Source organism: Canis lupus, chromosome 32, assembly GCF_003254725.2.
Source record: "Canis lupus dingo isolate Sandy chromosome 32, ASM325472v2, whole genome shotgun sequence".
In the NCBI taxonomy this organism is placed as follows: Eukaryota; Metazoa; Chordata; class Mammalia; order Carnivora; family Canidae; genus Canis; species Canis lupus.
The window spans coordinates 2,458,409-2,482,909 of record NC_064274.1 but is presented as its reverse complement, the minus strand read 5'-3'; the positions used below and the strand labels follow the sequence as shown (position 1 = coordinate 2,482,909).

At 35.7% G+C, this 24,501-nt stretch overlaps 1 protein-coding gene across 6 annotated transcripts in view; it reads right to left on the bottom strand.

Moving 5' to 3' along the window:
- Positions 1 to 16,573: 16,573 nt before the first annotated feature.
- The window catches only part of MRPL1 (mitochondrial ribosomal protein L1), a 95,755-nt gene continuing 87,827 nt past the window's right edge, over positions 16,574 to 24,501 (bottom strand). For 4 of the 6 annotated variants that reach the window (XM_025427046.3, XM_049104912.1, XM_049104913.1 and 1 more), the window contains one exon: positions 16,574 to 16,884. In XM_025427046.3, coding sequence (XP_025282831.1) covers positions 16,766 to 16,884 — 119 coding nt within the window. In that variant the 3' untranslated portion in view covers positions 16,574 to 16,765. The remainder of the gene's footprint in view (positions 16,885 to 24,501) is intronic. The other 2 variants (XR_007407736.1, XR_007407737.1) reach the window with 2 other exon arrangements.

Sequence of the window (24,501 nt, the reverse complement as noted above, 5' to 3'; positions counted from 1 at the left end):
AATTTTCTTTGGATTTAAGGTATCTTGAAATGCTGTAGTTTTTTAAACCACTTTAAAAACTGAATCATGATTGGATGTTAACTAGACTTGCTGTGGCGATCATTTTACTATATATATATATATATATATAGAGAGAGAGAGAGAGAGAGAGAGAGAGAGAGTCATTGTATTGTACATCTGGAATTAATATAATGTTGTATGTCAATTATACCTCAAAATTATAAAAAACTTGAATCATGCCATCACTTTGTATTTATGTAGTATATTTTGCAGGAGATGTTGAATAAATTGGATCTTATTTTCGGTAAAAAAATTCCTACACGATAGATAAGGAGTTAAGGGAGGAAGAAAAACACTGGACATTATCTAGTGCTTGGACTCACTAGTTGATTGACCTGGAGTAAAAACTTTATCAAGTTTCTATTTCTGCATTAGTAAATTAATAATAATACCAGTCCTACCCACTGCACATTATCAAAATTATTTTTTATCAAAATTATTAAGTCATAATACATATGGTTGTTGTGAGGACCAAAACAAAACAACAGATCTTACTAGAAATGTAAGCTCCTTAAATGCACAGATTTTTGTCTTTTTTTCGGTTCAATGCTATATCCTTAATACCTAGAAGTGTACCTGGCATATAGTGAATACTCAGTGAATGCTATAAAAATGCTTTTACTATTATAGAGATGCAATGTATTATATGTAAGATATCATTATTATTTACTATACCATGGAAAGTAAAAAAGGCAGAAAGAGGGTAACTTGCTCAAGTTATTTCTTAAGTCAGAATGGAATTAAGGCTGACTTTTGAGGTGTAGGCACTGTATTTATCTGGTCATTCAGCAATTTTTCAAGAGTGCATACTATATGCCAGGCATGGTGCTAGGTACAGGATATACAGTGGTAAAAAATATATACATGACAGTCAGACATGAGACATAGGCATTAAACAAATGAACATACAAATAAATTTTAACAAGAGCTATAAAGAATGAACAGCATCTTCTCTCTCTCTCTCTCTCTCTCTCTGTGACTAGCATGAATAAATAAATAAAATCTTAGAAAAAAAAAAAAAAGGGATCCCTGGGTGGCGCAGCGGTTTGGCGCCTGCCTTTGGCCCAGGGCGCGATCCTGGAGACCCAGGATCGAATCCCGCGTCGGGCTCCCGGTGCATGGAGCCTGCTTCTCGCTCTGCTTCTCTCTCTCTCTCTCTCTCTCTCTGTGACTATCATGAATAAATAAATAAAATCTTTAAAAAAAAAAAAAAAAGGGATCCCTGGGTGGCGCAGCGGTTTGGCGCCTGCCTTTGGCCCAGGGCCCGATCCTGGAGACCCGGGATCGAATCCCGCGTCGGGCTCCTGGTGCATGGAGCCTGCTTCTCTGTCTGCTTCTCTCTCTCTCTCTCTCTCTCTCTCTCTGTGACTATCATGAATAAATAAAATCTTAAAAAAAAAATGAACAGCATCTGATGGGAGAATGAGAGTGAGGGTTTCCTAATTTACATCTAGACTAAAATTTAAGCTAAAATTTATCAACAAAAACAGTTCATTTTGACAAGATGTGTATTTTAAGAGAATGTTCACTCATTTTTATACATATCGCTATTTCTAGCTATCGCCAAATCAGAAGAAACTTAGTATCATCTATAACCATCCAAGACAGACCTATTAAAATAAAAATTTGGAAAAAAATGACAGCATTATTCACTCACCCCTGTCATTTTAGTTTTCACAATTTGATGCTCATTGATATTTGCTGACCTTAATATTAAAACTCAGCTATAAGTCTCAAACACTCCTTCAAAATTATATACTATCCTAAAAACAAACTTACACCATGTCTTAATTACTTTTTGTAGGAACTCAAAGGTTCCCATTGTTTTTAATTTTATTCTTTTAAAATATCGAGAGTTATCGTTGTTATACTCAAACATTATTTTCCCATGGGAACATATATTTGTTAAATGATTAGCTTTCTCATTGAAAGAGGGTTTCTCCCAAACTACAGACATGTAACAAAGGCTCTGATTTATTTTTCCTTTGAATTATCAATGAATCCATTGAGATGATTTGACAAGTCCATCTGCTTTTAACGGTTAATTTAGGCTTTTAATCTATGCAAAATTGCTTTCTACCTTGTAGGCAATATTGGGAGAAGAGTAAGAGTTGAAATCAACCCCTTATTTTTAAATGAAGATAAAGAAAGGGAACATTGTAGTTAGGATTAAAGAGCAACTATTGGTAAATATGTGTGACACAGTCGACAGTTAAAATTTTAGGGTCAGATATTGGCAATTATCAGTAACTTTTTGAAAACTTAAAAAAAATAATACTAAGGGCAGAACCATTTTACCAAACAATTTAAGAGAAAAGAATAATTAAATGTTTGTGGGAAAAAATGGATTTATATAAGACTAGTGGAGGTGGAAAAAATGGATTTAACTACTCATTAGAAAAGGTATGATAGATACTTAAAAATCTTGCAAAGGGTAAGTTTTCAGAAGCTTTCTGTTAAATAAAAGTTACTGTAAGAAATTATTTTACTAATAAGTGGGAAATATCAGAAAGGGAGACAGAACATGAAAGACTCCCAACTCTGGGAAACAAACTAGGGGTGGTGGAAGGGGAGGTGCGAGGGAGGTGGGGGTGACTGTGTGTCGGGCACTGAGGTGGGCACTTGACAGGATGAGCACTGGGTGTTATTCTGTATGTTGACAAATTGAACACCAACAAAAAATAAATTTATTAAAAAAAAGAAATTATTTTACCACCTTAAATAACTTAGCCCAGAATTATTAATTTCTGTTTAAATTGATTTTAAGGAATAACTTACATGAAATAAAATGTACCCATCTTAAGCAGTCATTTCTTCTATAACCCAGCATAATTATTCCTAAAAATCACAGTGCTGTGCAAATTACCACAGTAGAAAACAAAAGGCCCCGGGAGAAAATGGGGTTAAGAAAGCAATAGTTTCCCTTTCCCTCTGTTCCTCCCTCCCCCAGCTCATGTGCTCTCTCTCTCTCCCTCTCACAAAAAAAATGTTTAAAAATAAAATAAAATAAAAGTTAAAAAATGTCCCACGTCACACACACACACACACACACACACACATACACACAAACTGTAGCTGGCTTTTTGCAAAAATTGACAAATTGATCCTACAATTTGTATGGAAACTTAAAAGACCCAAAATAAGTCCAGAAATAAACCCTTACATTTATAGTCACTTAATTTGTAACAAGGGTACCAAGACCACTGGCAGATGAAAAGAGCAGTCCTTGCAATAAATGGTGGTCAAACAACCAAATATCCATACACAAAGGAATAAAGTTGAACCCCCTACCTAACACCATATAAATATTTAACTAAAAGTGAATCAAAGACCTAAATGTAAGATTACAACTATTAATATATTTAGAGGAACACACAGGTGTTAATTTTTATGAACTTGATAAAAAAGGAGGGTTCTTAGATACCAAAAACAGGGCAGCCCGGGTGGCTCAGTGGTTTAGCGCTGCCTTCAGCCCAGGGTGTGATCCTGGAGACCCCGGATCGAGTCCCATGTTGGGCTCCCTACAGGGAGCCTGCTTCTCCCTCTGCCTGTGTCTCTGCCTCTCTCTCTCTCTCTCTCTCATGAATAAATAAATTAAATATTTAAAAAAATACCAAAAAACACAAAAATAACAACAAAAACAGACAAATCAGACATCATCAAAAGTAGAAACTTTTGTGCTTCAAAGGTCACCATTGGGGCAGCGTGGGTGGCTCAGTGGTTTAGCTCCAGCTTCAGTCCAGGGTGTGATCCTGGAGACCTGGGATCGAGTCCCATGTTGGGCTCCCTGCATAGAGCTTGTTTCTCCCTCTGCCTATGTCTCTGCCTCTCTCTCTCTCTCTGTGTCTCTCATGAATAAATAAAATCTTAAAAAAAAAAAAAAAAAAGGACAGCATCAAGAAAGTGAAAAGCCAACTCAGAGAATGGGAGACAAATCTTACAAAACATTTATCTGATAAGAAACTTGTATCTAGAATACATAATGACTTCCCAAACATCAATAAAAAACCAAACATATAACCTAGTTAAAAAATGAGCAAAAATTTTGAATATACACATCTCCAAAGAAGAAACAAATGTCCAATAAGCACATCTTTAACTATCCAGGAAATGCAAATCAAAACTACAAGGAGATACAAATTCACACCAAGATGGCTATAATTAAAAAAACAAACAAACAAACAAACAAACAGATAATAACAACTGTTGGTGACGATGTGGAGAAATTGGAATCCTTACATGTGCCAAAATGATTATAACATGATGCAGTCATTTTGGGAAAGAGCCTAGTATATCCTCCAAAGACAAAACACCAAGTAACCATTTGGTCCAGCAATTCTACTGCTAGGTAAATATTCAGGAGAAATTAAAACATATGTCCATACATAAGAGACTCTTAACTATAGGAAGCAAACTGAGGGTTGCTGGAGGGTAAGTGGGTGAGGAGTTGGGCTAACTGGGTGATGGACATTAAGGAGGACACATGATGTGATGAGCACTGGATGTTACATAAGACTGATGAATCACTAAATTCTACCTCTGAAACTAATAATACACTATATGTTAATTAAATTGAATTTTTTTAAAGTCTGTACAAAAACCTGTATACAAATGTTTGTAGTACTATTGTTCATAATAGCCAAATAATGGAAACAATCCAAATGTCCATTAACTGTTGACTGGACAAACTATGATGTAGTCATACAATGGAAAAGTACTCAAAAATAAAAATAAATGAAGTACTGATGCATGCTATAGAATAGATAAATCTTAAAAACATTATGCTAAGTGAAAAAGCTAGTCACAAAAGACCACATATTATATGATTCCATTTATTTGAAATGTCCAGAATAGGCAAATTTTTAAAAGATAGAATGTTTAGAGGTTACTTAGGGCTGGGGAAAGCATGTTAGGAAAATGAAGAATGAATAGATAGGAAATTGCCTTTGGGGTTTATAAATTTTTCAAATTGATGATGGTAATGGTTGCACAACTCTGAATATGCTAAAGAAAACCCAAAACTGTACACTACAAATGGATGCATTGTATGGTATGTCACTTATACCTTAATAAAGCTGCTATAAAATTTTCAATTAAATATGAACTGCATAAACAACAGAGAAAAATCAATTAATCTAAAGCTGCTTATTTATTTTTTTATTTTTATTTTTTAAATTTTTTAAAGCTGCTTTTTAAAAAAGATCAATAAAATAATAAACTTCTAGCTTAGAAGAATCAAGAAAAAAAGAGAAGACACAAACTACCAGTATAGAAGAGAGGGGCATCACCATATCAATATTAAAAGGATAATAAAGAAATACTTTAAGCACATTTATTGCAACAAATTTGACATTTTAGAAGAAATAGACAAAACCAAAACTGACAAAAAAATATTTTTAAAAAAACCCTGAACAATCCTGCATCATTTGAATAAATTAAATTAGTCACTTAAAATGTTTCTACAAAAAATATCCTAGTTCCAGATGGATTTACTGGTAACATTTATCCAAATTTGAGGAAGACATAATAGTTATCTTACTGAAAGTTTCAGAAAATAGAAGGAATATTTCCCAACTCATTTTGAATCATTACCCTGATGATAAAGCTATTACTAAAATATAAAATTAAAAAAAATTAAAGACCATTATTTCTCCTGAACCTTGCTGGAAAAGTTTCTAATAAAATCTTATCAATTCCAAATTGCAACATATAAAAAAGATAATGCAGCATGACCACATGACCAAATGGGATTTACCTCAGGAGCAGAAGGTTGGTCTAACATTTGAAAACAAGCAATGTAATTCACCATGTTAACTAAAAAAGAAAATCCATATGGTTCTCTAAATAAGTGTGGAAAAAAAGCACTTGATGAAATTTAACACCTATCATGAACAACAACAATAACAAAAAAATTCTCAGCAAACTAGAAATAGGAAAGAACTTCCTCAACCTTTCTCTGGCTAAGAGCCATTAAAGAATATTTAAATAAACACAGATACTAAACAGGTGTTAGAAGACAATATTGTTAACATACCAGTTCTATCTAAATTCAAATGCATATTCAATAAAATCTCAATCAAAATACAATAGCCCATTTTGCAGAAATTGATGAGCCAATTCTAAAATTTATATAGGAAAACAAATGGCCCGGGCAGTCTCCATGGCTCAGCTAAGGTTTAGCACCATCAGCCCAGGGCGTGACCCTGGGGTCCCAGGAGTCCCACGCTGGGCTCCCTGCATGGAGCCTGCTTCTCCCTCTGCCTGTGTCTCTGCCTCTCTCCCTCTCTGTGTCTCTCATGAATAAATAAATAAATAATCGTAAAAAAAACAAAACAAAACAAAAAAAAAGGCCTAAAACAGCCAGAACAAAAAAAAAATTTTTTTTAAAGACTTTATTTACTCATTCCTGAGAGACAGAGATAGAGGCAGAGACTCAGGCAGAGGGAGAAGCAGGACCCCGGGATCACACCCTGAACGGAAGGCAAACACTCAACCACTGAGCCAGCCAGGTGTCCCAGAACAAATTTTTTTAAAAAACAAAGTTGGAATGCTTACATAATTTGGTTTTAAGGTTTACCATAAATTATAGATATCAAGACAGTGTGGTATTAATATACAGACAGATATTAGAGAGCTCAAATACATACCTATACATATACGATTAATTAATTTTGACCAAGCCAAATATGGCTTGTTGTCTTTTCAACAAATGGTGCTAGAAAAATTAAGTATCTACATGGAAAAAATGCATTTCAATCATTATACCATGGAAAAAAATCTTTTTTAAATAAGCCAGAAACCTAAAAATGAAGGTTAAAAATTATAAACCCCCCCCCAAAATTATAAACCCCCCCAAAATAATAATAAAAAATAAGATAAAAATTATAAACCTTATAGAAGAAATGTAATACAGCAAAATATAGAAAAAAGTTTTGCAATTTTGGGGAAGGAAAGCATTAACCATATGAGAAACATAAAATAAAATAGTTATGAAAATTGTAAAATTCCACTTTTTGAAAGACATAACTAAGAAATGAAGTTAGAGCACAACTGGAAGAAAATATTTGCAACATATACATTACAATGGACTTGAAACCAAATTATATAAAATACTCATAACTCAGTAAGAAGACAACCCAATTTTTAAAGAGCAAAACATCTGAACAGACACCTTGTTCTAATTACAAAATAAGATATGAGAACATCTAATTAGCACATGAAAAGCTCATTAGTCATCAGAGGAATGCAAATTGAAATCACAATGATACCACTACACACCCACTAAAATAGCTAAAATTAAACAAATGAAAAACCCAACTGAGAATATTAAGTAATTTCAACTTTCAGATGTTGCTGGTGGGAGTATAAAATGGTATGACCACTTTGTAGACCTATTTGGTTGTTTCTTGAGAAAAATGTCAGTTACCATAAGACCTAGCAGTTCCATTATTTATCCAAGGGAAATGAAAGCAAATGTCCACCAAAATAAAAACAAAAAGTTTGTACATGAATATTCAGTTTTATTCATAATAGCCCCAAACTGGAAACAACACAAATACCCATCTGTTGAATGGATAAATACAGTTGCCGTATCTATATGAGGGAATATATTTCAGCAATAAAAAAAAAAAGAAAGAACACCATATTTGATATATATTATATAGCAACTTGGATAAATTTCAAAACATTATTCCTTTTTTTTTTAAAGATTTATTTATTTACTTTTATTTATGATAGACACAGAGAGAGAGAAAGAGGCAAAGACACAGGAGGAGGGAGAAGCAGGCTCCATGCCGGGAGCCCGATGTGGGACTCGATCCCGGGACTCCAGGATAGCGCCCTGGGCCGAAGGCAGGTGCCAACTCACTGAACCACCCAGGGATTCCCTCAAAACATTATTCCTGAGCAAAAGAAGCCAAACATAAAATACATGCGTCAATCCTATGGTCCATTTATATGAAAGTCTAGAGCAGTCTGCAAATCTGTTGCTTGAGGTGAAGGCAGGAATTAGTATAAATTGCACTAACTAAACTCTTTGAGGTGATGGAAATATTCTGCATTTTGATTTTCATCGTGCTCACATGTGTATAAACTTTTGTCATACTCAGTGAACTGTAAGGTCAGTTCTACTATAATGCTTACTTTTGACAATGTAAATTTGTTCTAACACGGTACAAAAAAATTACTATAAGTTAAATTTGACTTTGTGTGATTTCACCACTAAAAAACACCAGATGAACACAGAAAATTGTACCCAGCTGAAATGATATGCATATATAACTTGCCAACCTTTATGCTATTATTTTCATATTTTACTTCAAACTGTCATAAACCCCACCATACACTGTTACATTTGCTTTTAAAAGGTAATTTTTTAAATGATAAAAGTGAAAAAAAAATCTCATATTTTCCCACGTATTTACCACTTCTGGCATTTTTCATTCATTTGTATGGAACTAGGTTTATATCTGGTATAATTTTTCTTCCTCTAGAAGAACTTGTAAATTTTCTTGTAATTCAGGTTTGCTGGAAATAAACTCTTTGCTTTTGTCTGCCTCAAAATGTCTTTATATTGCTCTCCTTTTTAATGGTTATTTTCATTTGACATAGAATCTTAGATTATTTTTTTTTAAAGATTTTATTTATTTGAGAGAGAAAAAGCAAGAGACAGAGCACAAGCGGGGGGGGGGGGGGCAGGGGCAAAGAGAGGGAGAAGCAGACTCCCTGCTGAGCAGGGAGCCCCACAGGGGGCTCTGTCCCAGGAATCTGGGATCATGACCTGAGCCAAGGTCAGATGCCCAACTGACTGAGCCACTCTTAGATCAACTTTTTAAAAAAGCATATTAAAGTTATCATCCCATTCCTTGTTTTAGCTTGATTTTTTCTGACAAGAAATCAGTAGTAATTCTTATCTTGATATCCCTATATTTAATGTTTCTTTTTTTCCTTTGGCTGCTTCTCAGAGCTTCACTTTATCACTGGTTCTCAACAATTTGAATATGGTATGCCTTAGAATAGTTTTCTTTTCAATTATCCTGCATGGAATTTGTTGAGTTTAAGGCAATGAAACTTGCCTTAAAATTACTGGACAATAACAACAATGTACCGTATATAGCAGAGTTGGAACTTAAATCCTTAGTTTGACTCCAGGGTTTGTGCTCTTAATCACTATATTATTTTAGCAAACTACCTTAGAGAAGTACTTGCTCATACTTACAAAGACACACATAATAATTATGTTCATCAAAATGTTATATTGGAAAAAACCTAAATGTCTATCAATAGGGACTGGTAATATACATATGGTAATATATATATTAGGGTACATTCATATTATGGAGCAACATACAAACTTTAAAAAAATATAGTAGTCATAGAATAATGCTCCGGATATTGAGTAAAAAAATAATTGTAAAACATTAAATATAGTATAATGCAGTCGATTTTAATCCATATGCCACAGGCAATTGACTGTATACATGTGGGAACAGAATTTGTATAAGTATAGAAGATTCACATGGAGCCACCAGAGAGGTTGGGTGGGCGATTCACAGAAAGTTTTGATCTGATTGAATCTTTTTACCATGGGAATCTGTTCATGTGTTTATAATTAACAAAATGAAAATGAAATGGACATTTCTCCCCTCCAAAAAATAAATGGACACTTTTTTCTGCAAAGAATATCTACTATGTGTCTAAAAATACTTTGAGTAAGAAATATTTTGAGCTCATAGAAATAGTTACTGATTTCACAGAAATCAGAGATATTTAATAAAAATTCAAAGAATGAATGGGCCTTAAAGATTTGTTAACCCTCCCATCAGTGCTCCTGATTCTTCCTAAATATCCATCCAAGTTGTAGTAACCTAAATGTAGTACACATCTATTGGTTTTCATGCCCAACACGCAATAGCCACTTCTTTTGGTAAAAGCACCTCAATGTTCACCTGAGGACTTTCTTTTACCCTACTGAATGCATTTTCAGTGAAATGATCAATTCTGTCTTTTCCTGACCAAGGAGTGGGTGTGTAAGCTAAACTAGGCCAAGCAGACTCTCTGCCTTGAGAACTTAAATCTTGAGTGGAATGACACAAGGTCAGAAGACTGAGCTGATTCAGTAGCTGAGGAAACTGTCCATTGGTTCCTGCTACTTAGATTCCATGAGATGCTTCCTATCCTTTCCCAATACCAGTTCCTTGGCCTTTCCTTAAGTTCTGTGAATCATCCCAAATCCTTCTGATTAATCCCGTCTCTGTTTAAGTCAGTCAGTTTCCATTGACAGTAATTATAGAATGCTAACTGATACAGCTGGATGTAAATACACTCAATAAAGAGGTTACAACTAATTTGTAAGAGAGTACACTGCATTTAAGTTTTGCTTAACTTTGTGCCAGAACTTACTTCTTTATAAAATCTATATTAGTTACAGCTCTATGTCTGGAGCTTCAGAGTATCCAAGCTCCGTCTTGCAATGGCATATATTTAAAAACTATTATCAAAAAAAAAAAAAAAAAAAACTATTATCATTTGTACCTAAATACTTTCTTAGCAAAAAACTCATTTTCTCAATTAAAATATGTATAACTACTTCACACTGACTAGAAATGGTTATAAGAAAAAAGACAGACAATTCTAAATGTTGACGAGAATGTGAAGAAACTGGAAGCTTCATACCTTGCTGCAGGGAATATAAAATAAGACAGCCACTGTGGAAAACAGTTTATACGATTAAAATATTTATACAATTTAATGTTTTCAAATGGACTTTATAAATAATCACCTATTGTAATATCATCCCATGTCATGATATCCATGAAATCATGGTCTTTAGATGTTATATTTTTCTATGATACATTAAAGATACACTTAAATATTCATTTAAAATGTGGTTCACTTACTATTGAAATTGATTTCTTGTTCCGCTAATGGTAGATACTTATTGCCCTTTGGGAAACACTGTTTTTTTTTATATTTTAAAAAATGTATAAACTAATTTTCATTAAACCAATTACCAACTTAGGAAACAAAAATATAAAATTTATGTAACATGTGATGAGATACAGAAAGTATTAAACCTTTCATTTAGTAAATAGTGATTGTTTCTACTTGCCTTTTTTCAAAAGGAAGTGATTAAAGTGCTGGCAGTTTGGGAGCCAAGAAGTCTCTCTTCTACTCTGTACCCAACATGACCATAGCCACTCTATTTCAGGGAAAAAGGAGACCTCCACATAGAGAAAAGGAAAAAAAGGAAGTACAACAAAATGTTAACTGGTTATTTAAGAAATTATGGGTCATTGTTTTCTTTACATTTTTTACTGTGTTCTTTCTCCTTTGCTTCGCTTATTTAATGTTCCTCTATTTTTTAAAATAAAATTATATAGTAAAACTTTTTGTTCTTTGGATATGTTCAGATGAAAATATTATTTCAACCGATTCCTTATAATAGTTATATTTCTAATTTTAGATTTTGATTCAAAAATAAAAATTTAAGTGAGGATACCAACTTCTTCCTTATTTTTTGAAGTACTGATATTTATATACACCTTTTTTTAAAGATTATTTATTTATTCATGAGATAGATAAAGAGAGAGAGAGAGAGAGAGGGACAGAGACAGAGACACAGGCAGAGGGAGAAGCAGGCTCCATGCAGGGGGCCCGACATGGGACTCAATCCTGGGTCTCCAGGATCACACCCCAGGCAGTGCTAAACCGCTGAGCCACCCAGCCTGCCCTTATATACACCTTCTATAGCTAATTATGTTACTAAGTTCTCAGAGCAATAGAAATAGATATTTGCCCATTATTACACGAAAAATATATAGATATCTGCCCAGTATTACATGAAAAAAATTAATAAAAACTGAATGCCTTCAATGGCCTGAGTAGCACACACAAAAATTGGGTTCTGAGACCTAAAACCTTCTTGTAATTATAGCTTCATTATTCTCAAGACACTATTGGTTAAGATATATGATACATGGGATTTTTCAGAATTTGCTTTTAATTACTCTAGTAGGCATAAGGACAAACTGGGGGCTGGTGGATAGATGAAAGGGATAGATGTAATTAGCACAACTGCATAATGCTGATAATTACTGAAGGTGGGTGGTAAGTAAACAGGTTTTCCTTATTTTTTAAAATTTACTGTTTGAAAAATTCTATAATAAAATTTAAAACAAAGAAAAGAATTCTAAATGCACTATTTACAGTGACAACTAAAGCAAACTCCATGGTATAACCAAAACAGAATTAAAATGAACAAATAAAAAACTCATTATAAAACAAAGCTCCAAGTGGTCTATATAATAATTTTGCTTTTTTATCTGTATAGCCAAAGGAAAAAACCAAGTATTTACCAATAAACAAAGGCTATTTAAAAGTTGCATGAAAGCTTATGATCGCCACCTACTGTACACTGTTATTAACTGCTTGCTACAGAAAAACAATCACTATTGAATAAGTGCCTGCCTCCCCCTCCAGGCAAAGCATCTGGTCCTTCATGTGATAATCCTAATACCATTAAATTCATGTTTACATGTATGTTTATATTAGTAATATTAATTAACGTTCTATTAAATAACTTATAACAACGTGAAATGCCACCTGCAAAAAATATTTTGTCAGAAAAGCATAGTGGTACCATTTTACAATGTCCTTATTTTACAGAAGAAAGATCCTAGATTTTGAATTGTTTTCTCATACACTGAGAACCCAGAATTTAAATTACTTACACACAGAGATAAATCAAAAACCTATAAATTAGTCCTGGCTTTTTTTTTTTTTAAGATTTTATTTATTTATTCATGAGAGACACACAGAGAGAGGCAGAGACACTGGCAGAGGAAGAAGCAGGCTCCATGCAGGAAGCCCGATGTGGGACTCAATCCCAGATCTCCAGGATCATGCCCTGAGCCCAAGGCAGTTGCTTAACCGCTGAGCCACCCAGATATCCCAGTCCTGGCTCTTAAATTTGGTGCATTAGCTTTTTATTACCTGTTCTTAAAATTGCAACTTATTTTTTTTTTAAGATTATTTATTTACTCAGGAGAGACAGAGAGAGGGAGACAGAGACACAGGCAGAGGGAGAAGCAGGCTCCATGCAGGGAGCCTGATGTGGGACTTGATCCCGGGTCTCCAGGATCACGCCCTGGGCTGAAAAAATTGCAACTTTTATTGCAAATTTTACTTTTTTTTTAATAACCTAGCTAATTGCATATACCAGTGATTCTTTTCTTTAAAAAAAATTTTTTTTATTTATTTATGATAGTCACACAGAGAGAGAGAGAGAGAAAGAGAGACAAAGAGGCAGAGACACAGGCAGAGGGAGAAGCAGGCTCCATGCAGGAAGCCCGATGTGGGACTCGATCCCGGGTCTCCAGGATTGCGCCCTGGGCCAAAGGCAGGCGCTAAACCGCTGGGCCACCCAGGGATCCCCTACCAGTGATTCTTGATCCCGGTGCATCAGTATTACCTGTGACTTTTTTTTTTTTTTGAGTAGGCTCCATGCCCACCCAACACAGGGGTTGAACTCACAACCCAGAAATTAAGAGTCACATGCTCTACCGACTGAGCCAGACAGGTGCCCCTGGAGTTTTTATTTTTTTTAATATTTTATTTATTCATGAGACACACACACACACACACACACACACACACACACACAGGCAGAGGGAGAAGCAGGCTCCAAGCAGAGAGCCTGATGTGGGACTTGATCCTCGAGACTCCAGGATCACGCCCTGGGCAGAAGGCAGGTGCCAAACCGCTGAGGCACCCAGGGATCCCTCCCGTGGAGTTTTTAAATAAACTGTTTGTGGTATCACAGCCAAAGATGTTTTTTATCTAGCCAGAATTTAAAAAGCCAATAGAAAATAACAGGGGTTCTCAAAGTGTTATCCACGAAACAGCAACATCATCACCTGGGAATTTGTTAGAAATGTACATTTTAAAGGTTCACCCAAGACTGCTAAGCAGAGCCCAGAGATTCGTGATTGTGAGCCCACCAGGTGATTTGAATACAGGCTAAAGTCTGAATATCACTGGTATTTAATATAAAATTTTTAAGGTTTTAATCTCTTTAAATGTAAGATTTAATTCTCTGTTCTCTATGAAAATATGATGATAGTAATAATAATGCAAAAGAGAAAGACATTTACATTAAGGGTAATCTAGTACAATCCTATTTTCTAGAAACATATCATTATAAACACTCAACATTAGTTCTAGTTAGCCAAAAGGAAAAAAGCTTAATGAAAGAGTAGGGAATAATTTATCCCTTAATGTTAATAAAACCCTTGAATGTTCTTGCCTAGAGCAAATTTTCCAACCATACTTCCTTGTTCTGGTTTGTTCTGATCACAAAAGCACTTAAGACACAATTAAGACTTCTAGCCATATCATACCTTTTAACCCAGGGATGTCACTGCTAGGACTAGAGAGGAAAATAAACTACACTCAAAGATTTTCTCCAAAGCATTGTAAATAACAGAGAAGGGGGATCTGAAAGTGATTTAAATGTCCAACAATTAAGAAATGATTCCATAAATTACAGGACAGGATAGAATATTGCTCAACCATTAAAATGATGCTTTCCACATGAGATTTCAAATAATATGGAAAAATGCTTACTTTATAGCATCATGTGTATGTTCTCTGTCTCTCTGTCAAGTGAAAAAGACAATATAAAGCACCAAAATATTAATGCTCGTTATCTCTGAGTAGTAGGATTATGAGATTTTTTATAATTATTAGTGTTTTTAAAACTTTCCATCATAAGACTACACTTAATCTACTCATCAGAATAAGATCCACAAATATAAAATACAGCTTCTACTCTGAATTAGGATCTTCAAATAATGACTAATCAGTAAGCCTTCAAAAGATAGTAACTGGGGAAAACAAGTAAATATCTTTTTGTCTCCCTAACCTACACCACTCTTTTCTCATACCACTCCTTCTAACCCTTTTATTTCTACTTTCTTCACATCAGCTCTGCCATAACCAGAGATACTAAGACATAATTATCCAATGTTTTCACAATTTTAAACTGTTCAGTTAAACAGTCCAATTTATCTTAGAATATATAAAAAGGAGATAAAATACCCTAATGGTTAAGAGAACAGACTTCAAAATCAGACAGATCTAGGTTTGAGTCTTAGTTTAGGGGAGCTCACAGAGGTTTCAATTTCGTTATCTGTAAGTAGGAGTACCAACCCTCCTTCAGTGAACTGTTATGAGGATGAAATGAGAGGATGCATATAAAGCATAAGCTGGTAGTAGGCACTCAGAAGATAACTGCTATTACTATTTTATAGTTAATGTTAAAATTGTTTTAGGTAAATAGCCCTCAAATTTTAATTTTCCTGTGGAAAAAAGCTTACTAAGGTACAATGGTTGCTCACAGTCATTTGGACTCCTCCATCCACTTCTATTTCAAAAACAATTTGGAAGCTGCCAAAATACTCTTTACAAAGTGGGTGTTACTAAAACCCACCAACAAATTTATCAATGCTATTATTTCATGAAAGAAGCAGCATTTGAACATCTGAAAAAGAAAGAACAGAAGAGAAAAGAAAAGAAAAGGAAAGAAAAGAAAAGGAAAGGAAAGAAAAGTCTGAGGATAGTCTTTGGGTAAAGGAAATCATTCCAAAGAAAGGACAGTGGGCAACTGCATCTCAAACTTATCCTTATGTTTTCCATTTTGTCACCTGCCAGTAAATACATAAAGACCAACACCACTTTGCAAATGGACACTTGATGAAAGACACTCAACTTCCTAGCCTGATACTTCTCCAATTCAATGAAGTTGTTCTATCCACATCATGGGATGTTCATTCAACAAACACTATCCAAACCTATTACTTGCTGTTAAGTAAAGGAATTCAAGATCAAATGAGGTTAAGTATATGAAGTATAGTGAAAACACTATACACTATATGTATATTATAAAGCACCATTAAATTATATAGTGTTGTCATTATAAAACCCCACAAATATTTTAAATTAATTCCTAAAAGGAAAAACGATTTCCCACTCACATGTTTTAATGTCTTAGTCATTTTCTATGTTCACGCTATCACAAGTGACATTTAAAATTCTTAGAATGAACACTTGCCAGACTTTTTCTTTAGAAAATAGTCAAATTTGGGATCCCTGGGTGGCGCAGCGGTTTGGCACCTGCCTTTGGCCCAGGGCGTGATCCTGGAGACCCAGGATCGAATCCCACGTCGGGCTCCCGGTGCATGGAGCCTGCTTCTCCCTCTGCCTGTGTCTCTGCCTCTCTCTCTCTCTCTGTGTGACTATCATAAATAAATAAAAATTTAAAAAAAAAGAAAATAGTCAAATTTGTGATATAGCTCACGACTTGCCATTCTCTATCTTACAAAAATTGAGAATATTACTTTTCCCCAGACAGTATGGCTCTCAAGGGAAAGTTATTAAGCTAGATATTGCCACTATAATTACCAGCATGCAGAATCTAAATTCTAAAGAAGACAATTTAATAGGATTTAAAATATAGGTTCAGAGAGAGAAAATTTTATTTGCTTATTTTGGAAAGTGTTGTTGTAAGATTTTCCAAGTGTTAAAATTCACTGTCAAACACGATGACTGAGAAATAACAAGACACCAAATATAGAAATTATACAGTTTTATAATTTTCTCTGTTGCTTCTTAATCCACTGAAAATAATTTAATAATATAACATTTTTTACGCATCTTCTTTGTTACTTTCTTCGGTTTCTACTTCTTTAGGCAACAATGGCTTGATCTTTAGTAATAAACCTTCACTTGTTGAAGTACGAAGGAAAGCTCGTACCACGAAAGGTCCTGGAAACAAAGAATCAACTTTTGTTTTATTTCATAGATATATAATGAGCAAATAGAAACGTACAACAAACCTTTTAAAACTCATGTTATATTTTCTACTTGAAAAGTATTTATATAACTGAATTAATACTGTGAATTATAAAGATCATCTCATCTCTAAAGTAGAAGACAAACTAACTGTACTGTAGCATATTAGAGTTTTATCATTAAAACTACATATTCTGTAATAATTCATTTCTCTCTTCCAGAAAATGACCACCCAGAATTTATTTTACTGCAAAGCTGAAAGTGAAGGGAGCAGGTGGTGATATTTACATTTGATGGCATATTCTAAATATTTATATGAAACAGTACTGATGCTACTTTGTGTTACTGAACATTTAGCACAATTCCTTAAAAATTAAATAGCTTTTCATAAGAACAATTAAGGCACTTCATTTAAATTGTCAAAAAAAAAAAAAAGATGGGAGATAGTTCAAGATGACAGCTTAAGAAGATCCTTAACTCATCTCCTCCCACAGACACAATAAATTTACAACTATATATGGAACAAATTCCTCGAAAAAGTCCTGAAGACTAGATGAGCAGCATCTCCACAACAACGGATAAAAGGGCTGCACTGAGACACATGGGAAAGTCAGAGACAACACTCTGCAAAAACACCATCCCAGGCAAGGCGATCAACAATTAGGAGGGATCTCAAAAATACAGTACTTTTCCCTGAGGACCAAGGGCTTTGTCTCCCACACCAGGCATCCCAACCACTGTGTCTTATACAAGAGAGATGAGCTCCCAAAATATATGAATTTGAAAACCAACAGTGCATTCAGAACCCCAGAACTGGGAAGAGCAGAGAACTTGCTCTTAAAGGGCTCACACACAAACTCACTCACTCCACAACTGGTGCCAAAGAAGCAGTTTGAGAAGTGTCTAGACCATATGTGAAGGAAACCCACTTATTATCTTAAAGCAACTGCTAGAATGCAGGAACCTATTGAGACTCTCTCTCTGAGGATGAAAGTGCAGGTTGAGGCCATTTTTGCAATATCATTTGACTTCGCTAATGCTAATGCTGGAAGAGTCATGTTGGCAATGCCACTTTAACCTACTAGTGCCACCGGGCATGCTCTGCCCCCACATGCCATAGCCACAGCACAGCTGGTGGTCAAGAGTCCCATGTACCACTACCCTGCTGTGTTGCAGTCAAATCACAACCAGCCAAGTGGGCAGCCCCAACCAAAAATACAGCCTGTTACACAGTCAGCCAGGTGAACCCCCACCCCCATTCCTTCATTCCTACCATGCCACAAATAGATAAGCACCCCACATACAGCTGGCAGGTGTGTGAAGCCCACACAGGGTATATCCCTTGAGCACGTACGTGGCTCCCTCCTACAGCTAAGCACCACAGAAAATCTTGTACATGGCCAACAAATCTTGTTGCCTACAGAAATAGAAACCAAAGAAAGTAACAAATCTACCAGTCCCTCAAGTAATACATAGAAACACACAAAATCAGGCCAAATTTGGAGGTAAAGAAATATGTTCCAAATGAAAGAACAAGGAAAAACCTGAGAAAAAGACCTTAATGAAATGGAGATAAGTAATCTATCTGATAAAGAGATCGAAGTAATGGTCATAAAGATGCTCACTCAGAAGAATAAATAAACACAAGGAGAACTTCAACAAAGAGAGACAAAATATATGAAAGTACCAAACAAAAATCAGAGCTGAAGAATAAAATTACTGAATTGAAAAATACACTGGAAGGGTTCAATAGCACCTGGATGAAGAACATATCAGCAACCTGTAAGATGCAACAATGGACTCACCCAGACAGGGAAACAAACAAACAAACAAAAAAAGAATTTTAAATTGTGAAAATAGCTTAAGGAATACATAGGACAACACCAAGCAAAATAATATTCTCATTATAGGGGTTCCATAAAGAAAAGAAACAGGCAGAAAACTTATAACAAAGAAAAAATAACTGAAAACCCTAACTTGAGGAAGGACATCAACATCCAAATCCAAGAAGGTCAGAAAGTTCCAAATAAGATAAAACCAAAGAGATTCACACCAAGACACATTATAATTAAAATGTCAAAAGTTAAAGTTAAAAGTAGCAGGAAAAAAACAACTTGATACACACAAAGGAAACCCCATAAGGCTATCAGCAAATTTTTCATAGGAAACTTTGAAGGCCAAGAGTAAAGGGCAGGACATATTCAAGGTGCTTAAAAGAAAAAACCTACAAGCAGGAATACTCTACCAAGCAAAATTATTCAAAATAGAAGGAGAGATAGAGTTTTTCAGATAAGTAAAAGCTAAAGGAGTTAATAATCACTAAACTAATCTTATTAAGAAATGTCAAAAGGACTTCTTTAAACTGAAATGAAATAGTACTAATAATGACAAGAAAACATACTAAAGTAAAAAGAATCTCACTGGAAATTGTAAATATATTATAAAAGTAGTACATTTACTCACCTATATGGCTAGCATAAAAGTCAAAAGACAAAAGTAGTAAAACTAAAACTGTAATAATTAGTTAAGGGATATATAAAATGAAAAAGTGTAAAATGTGACATAAAAACCATAAAATACAGAGGGTGGAAAAAAACTGTAGATTTCCCAGGGTGTTAGGGTGGCTCAGTTAGTTAGGGATCTGCCTTTGGCTCAGGTCATGATCCCAGAGCACTGAGATCAAGTCCTGCATCAGGCTCCCTGCTCAGTAGGGAGTCTTCTACCTCTACCTTCCTCCCACTCATGCTTGCTCCCTCTCTCTCACTCAAAGAAATCAAATCTTTAAAAAAAAATGCAGAGTTCTGGAATGAGTTTCAATTAAGTTGCTACCAATTGAAAACAAACTGTTATATACATAGAATGGTATATATGAACCGCATGGTAGCCACAAGGAAAAAAACCTATCACAGGGATCCCTGGGTGGCGCAGCGGTTTGGCGCCTGCCTTTGGCCCAGGGCGCGATCCTGGAGACCCAGGATCGAGTCCCACGTCGGGCTCCCGGTGCATGGAGCACCTTAAAGCAGCAAGAGACAAGAAATCACTGACTTTTATGGGGAGGAGTATTAGGGTAACAGCAGACCTCTCCACAGAGACCTGGCAGGCCAGAAAGGGCTGGCAGGATATCTTCAGGGTCCTAAATGAGAAGAACATGCAACCAAGAATACTTTATCCAGCAAGGCTCTCATTCAAAATGGAAGGAGAGATAAAGAGCCTCCAAGACAGGCAGCAACTAAAAGAATATGTGACCTCCAAACCAGCTCTGCAAGAAATTTTAAGGGGGACTCTTCAAATTCACCTTTAAGAAGAGGTTCAGTGGAACAGTCCACAAAAACAAAGACTGAATAGATATCATGATGACACTAAACTCATATCTCTCAATAGTAACTCTGAATGTGAACGGGCTTAATGACCCCATCAAAAGGCGCAGGGTTTCAGACTGGATAAAAAAGCAGGACCCATCTATTTGCTGTCTACAAGAGACTCATTTTAGACAGAAGGACACCTACAGCCTGAAAATAAAAGGTTGGAGAACCATTTACCATTCGAATGGTCCTCAAAAGAAAGCTGGGGTAGCCATCCTTATATCAGATAAACTAAAATTTACCCCAAAGACTGTAGTGAGAGATGAAGAGGGACACTATATCATACTTAAAGGATCTATTCAACAAGAGGACTTAACAATCCTCAATATATATGCTCCGAATGTGGGAGCTGCCAAATATATAAATCAATTATTAACCAAAGTGAAGAAATACTTAGATAATAATACACTTATACTTGGTGACTTCAATCTAGCTCTTTCTATACTCGATAGGTCTTCTAAGCACAACATCTCCAAAGAAACGAGAGCTTTAAATGATACACTGGACCAGATGGATTTCACAGATATCTACAGAACTTTACATCCAAACTCAACTGAATACACATTCTTCTCAAGCGCACATGGAACTTTCTCCAGAATAGACCACATATTGGGTCACAAATCGGGTCTGAACCGATACCAAAAGATTGGGATCGTCCCCTGCATATTCTCAGGCCGTAATGCATTGAAATTAGAACTAAATCACAAGAAGTTTGGAAGGATCTCAAACACGTGGAGGTTAAGGACCATCCTGCCAAAAGATGAAAGGGTCAACCAGGAAATTAAGGAAGAATTAAAAACATTCATGGAAACTAATGAGAATGAAGATACAACCATTCAAAATCTTTGGGATGCAGCAAAAGCAGTCCTAAGGGGGAAATACATCGCAATACAAGCATCCATTCAAAAACTGGAAAGAACTCAAATACAAAAGCTAACCTTACACATAAAGGAGCTAGAGAAAAAACAGCAAATAGATCCTACACCCAAGAGAAGAAGGGAGTTAATAAAGATTCGAGCAGAACTCAACGAAATCGAGACCAGAAGAACTGTGGAACAGATCAACAGAACCAGGAGTTGGTTCTTTGAAAGAATTAATAAGATAGATAAACCATTAGCCAGCCTTATTAAAAAGAAGAGAGAGAAGACTCAAATTAATAAAATCATGAATGAGAAAGGAGAGATCACTACCAACACCAAGGAAATACAAACGATTTTAAAAACATATTATGAACAGCTATACGCCAATAAATTAGGCAATCTAGAAGAAATGGACGCATTCCTGGAAAGCCACAAACTACCAAAACTGGAACAGGAAGAAATAGAAAACCTGAACAGGCCAATAACCAGGGAGGAAATTGAAGTAGTCATCAAAAACCTCCCAAGACACAAGAGTCCAGGGCCAGATGGCTTCCCAGGGGAATTTTATCAAACGTTTAAAGAAGAAACCATACCTATTCTCCTAAAGCTGTTTGGAAAGATAGAAAGAGATGGAGTACTTCCAAATTCGTTCTATGAAGCCAGCATCACCTTAATTCCAAAGCCAGACAAAGACCCCGCCAAAAAGGAGAATTACAGACCAATATCCCTGATGAACATGGATGCAAAAATTCTCAACAAGATACTGGCCAATAGGATCCAAGAGTACATTAAGAAAATTATTCACCATGACCAAGTAGGATTTATCCCTGGGACACAAGGCTGGTTCAACACCCGTAAAACAATCAATGTGATTCATCATATCAGCAAGAGAAAAACCAAGAACCATATGATCCTCTCATTAGATGCAGAGAAAGCATTTGACAAAATACAGCATCCATTCCTGATCAAAACTCTTCAGAGTGTAGGGATAGAGGGAACATTCCTCAACATCTTAAAAGCCATCTATGAAAAGCCCACAGCAAATATCATTCTCAATGGGGAAGCACTAGGAGCCTTTCCCCTAAGATCAGGAACAAGACAGGGATGTCCACTCTCACCACTGCTGTTCAACATAGTACTGGAAGTCCTAGCCTCAGCAATCAGACAACAAAAAGACATTAAAGGCATTCAAATTGGCAAAGAAGAAGTCAAACTCTCCCTCTTCGCCGATGACATGATACTCTACATAGAAAACCCAAAAGTCTCCACCCCAAGATTGCTAGAACTGATACAGCAATTCGGTAGCGTGGCAGGATACAAAATCAATGCCCAGAAGTCAGTGGCATTTCTATACACTAACAATGAGACTGAAGAAAGAGAAATTAAGGAGTCAATCCCATTTACAATTGCACCCAAAAGCATAAGATACCTAGGCATAAACCTCACCAAAGATGTAAAGGATCTATACCCTCAAAACTATAGAACACTTCTGAAAGAAATTGAGGAAGACACAAAGAGATGGAAAAATATTCCATGCTCATGGATTGGCAGAATTAATATTGTGAAAATGTCAATGTTACCCAGGGCAATATACACATTTAATGCAATCCCTATCAAAATACCATGGACTTTCTTCAGAGAGTTAGAACAAATTATTTTAAGATTTGTGTGGAATCAGAAAAGACCCCGAATAGCCAGGGGAATTTTAAAAAAGAAAACCATATCTGGGGCATCACAATGCCAGATTTCAGGTTGTACTACAAAGCTGTGGTCATCAAGACAGTGTGGTACTGGCACAAAAACAGACACATAGATCAGTGGAACAGAATAGAGAACCCAGAAGTGGACCCTGAACTTTATGGGCAACTAATATTTGATAAAGGAGGAAAGACTATCCATTGGAAGAAAGACAGTCTCTTCAATAAATGGTGCTGGGAAAATTGGACATCCACATGCAGAAGAATGAAACTAGACCACTCTCTTGCACCATACACAAAGATAAACTCAAAATGGATGAAAGACCTAAATGTGAGACAAGATTCCATCAAAATCCTAGAGAAGAACACAGGCAACACCCTTTTTGAACTCGGCCATAGTAACTTCTTGCAAGATACATCCACGAAGGCAAAAGAAACAAAAGCAAAAATGAACTATTGGGACTTCATCAAGATAAGAAGTTTTTGCACAGCAAAGGATACAGTCAACAAAACTCAAAGACAACCTACAGAATGGGAGAATATATTTGCAAATGACCTATCAGATAAAGGGCTAGTTTCCAAGATCTATAAAGAACTTATGAAACTCAACACCAAAGAAACAAACAATCCAATCATGAAATGGGCAAAAGACATGAACAGAAATCTCACAGAGGAAGACATAGACATGGCCAACATGCATATGAGAAAATGCTCTGCATCACTTGCCATCAGGGGAAATACAAATCAAAACTACAATGAGATACCACCTCACACCAGTGAGAATGGGGAAAATTAACAAGGCAGGAAACAACAAATGTTGGAGAGGATGCAGAGAAAAGGGAACCCTCTTACACTGTTGGTGGGAATGTGAACTGGTGCAGCCACTCTGGAAAACTGTGTGGAGGTTCCTCAAAGAGTTAAAAATAGACCTGCCCTACGACCCAGCAATTGCACTGTTGGGGATTTACCCCAAAGATACAAATGCAATGAAACGCCGGGACACCTGCACCCCGATGTTTCTAGCAGCAATGGCCACGATAGCCAAACTGTGGAAGGAGCCTCGGTGTCCAACGAAAGATGAATGAATAAAGAAGATGTGGTTTATGTATACAATGGAATATTACTCAGCTATTAGAAATGACAAATACCCACCATTTGCTTCGATGTGGATGGAACTGGAGGGTATTATGCTGAGTGAAGTAAGTCAGTCGGAGAAGGACAAACATTATATGTTCTCATTCATTTGGGGAATATAAATAATAGTGAAAGGGAAAATAAGGGAAGGGAGAAGAAATGTGTGGGAAATATCAGAAAGGGAGACAGAACGTAAAGACTGCTAACTCTGGGAAATGAACTAGGGGTGGTAGAAGGGGAGGAGGGCGGGGGGTGGGAGTGAATGGGTGACGGGCACTGGGTGTTATTCTGTATGTTAGTAAATTGAACACCAATAAAAAAATAAATTAAAAAAAAATTAACTCAAAGAATTTGAAAAATTGAAAGTAAGACCTGAAACCATAAAACTGCTAGAAGAAAACACAAGTCATAAGCTCTTCAACATTGGTCTTAGCAGGTTTTTTTTCTTAGGATGACTAAAAAGGGCAAAAAAAAAAAAAAACAAAAAAAAAACAAGTGGGACTATATTAAACTAAAAAGTTCTGCAGAGCAAAGGAA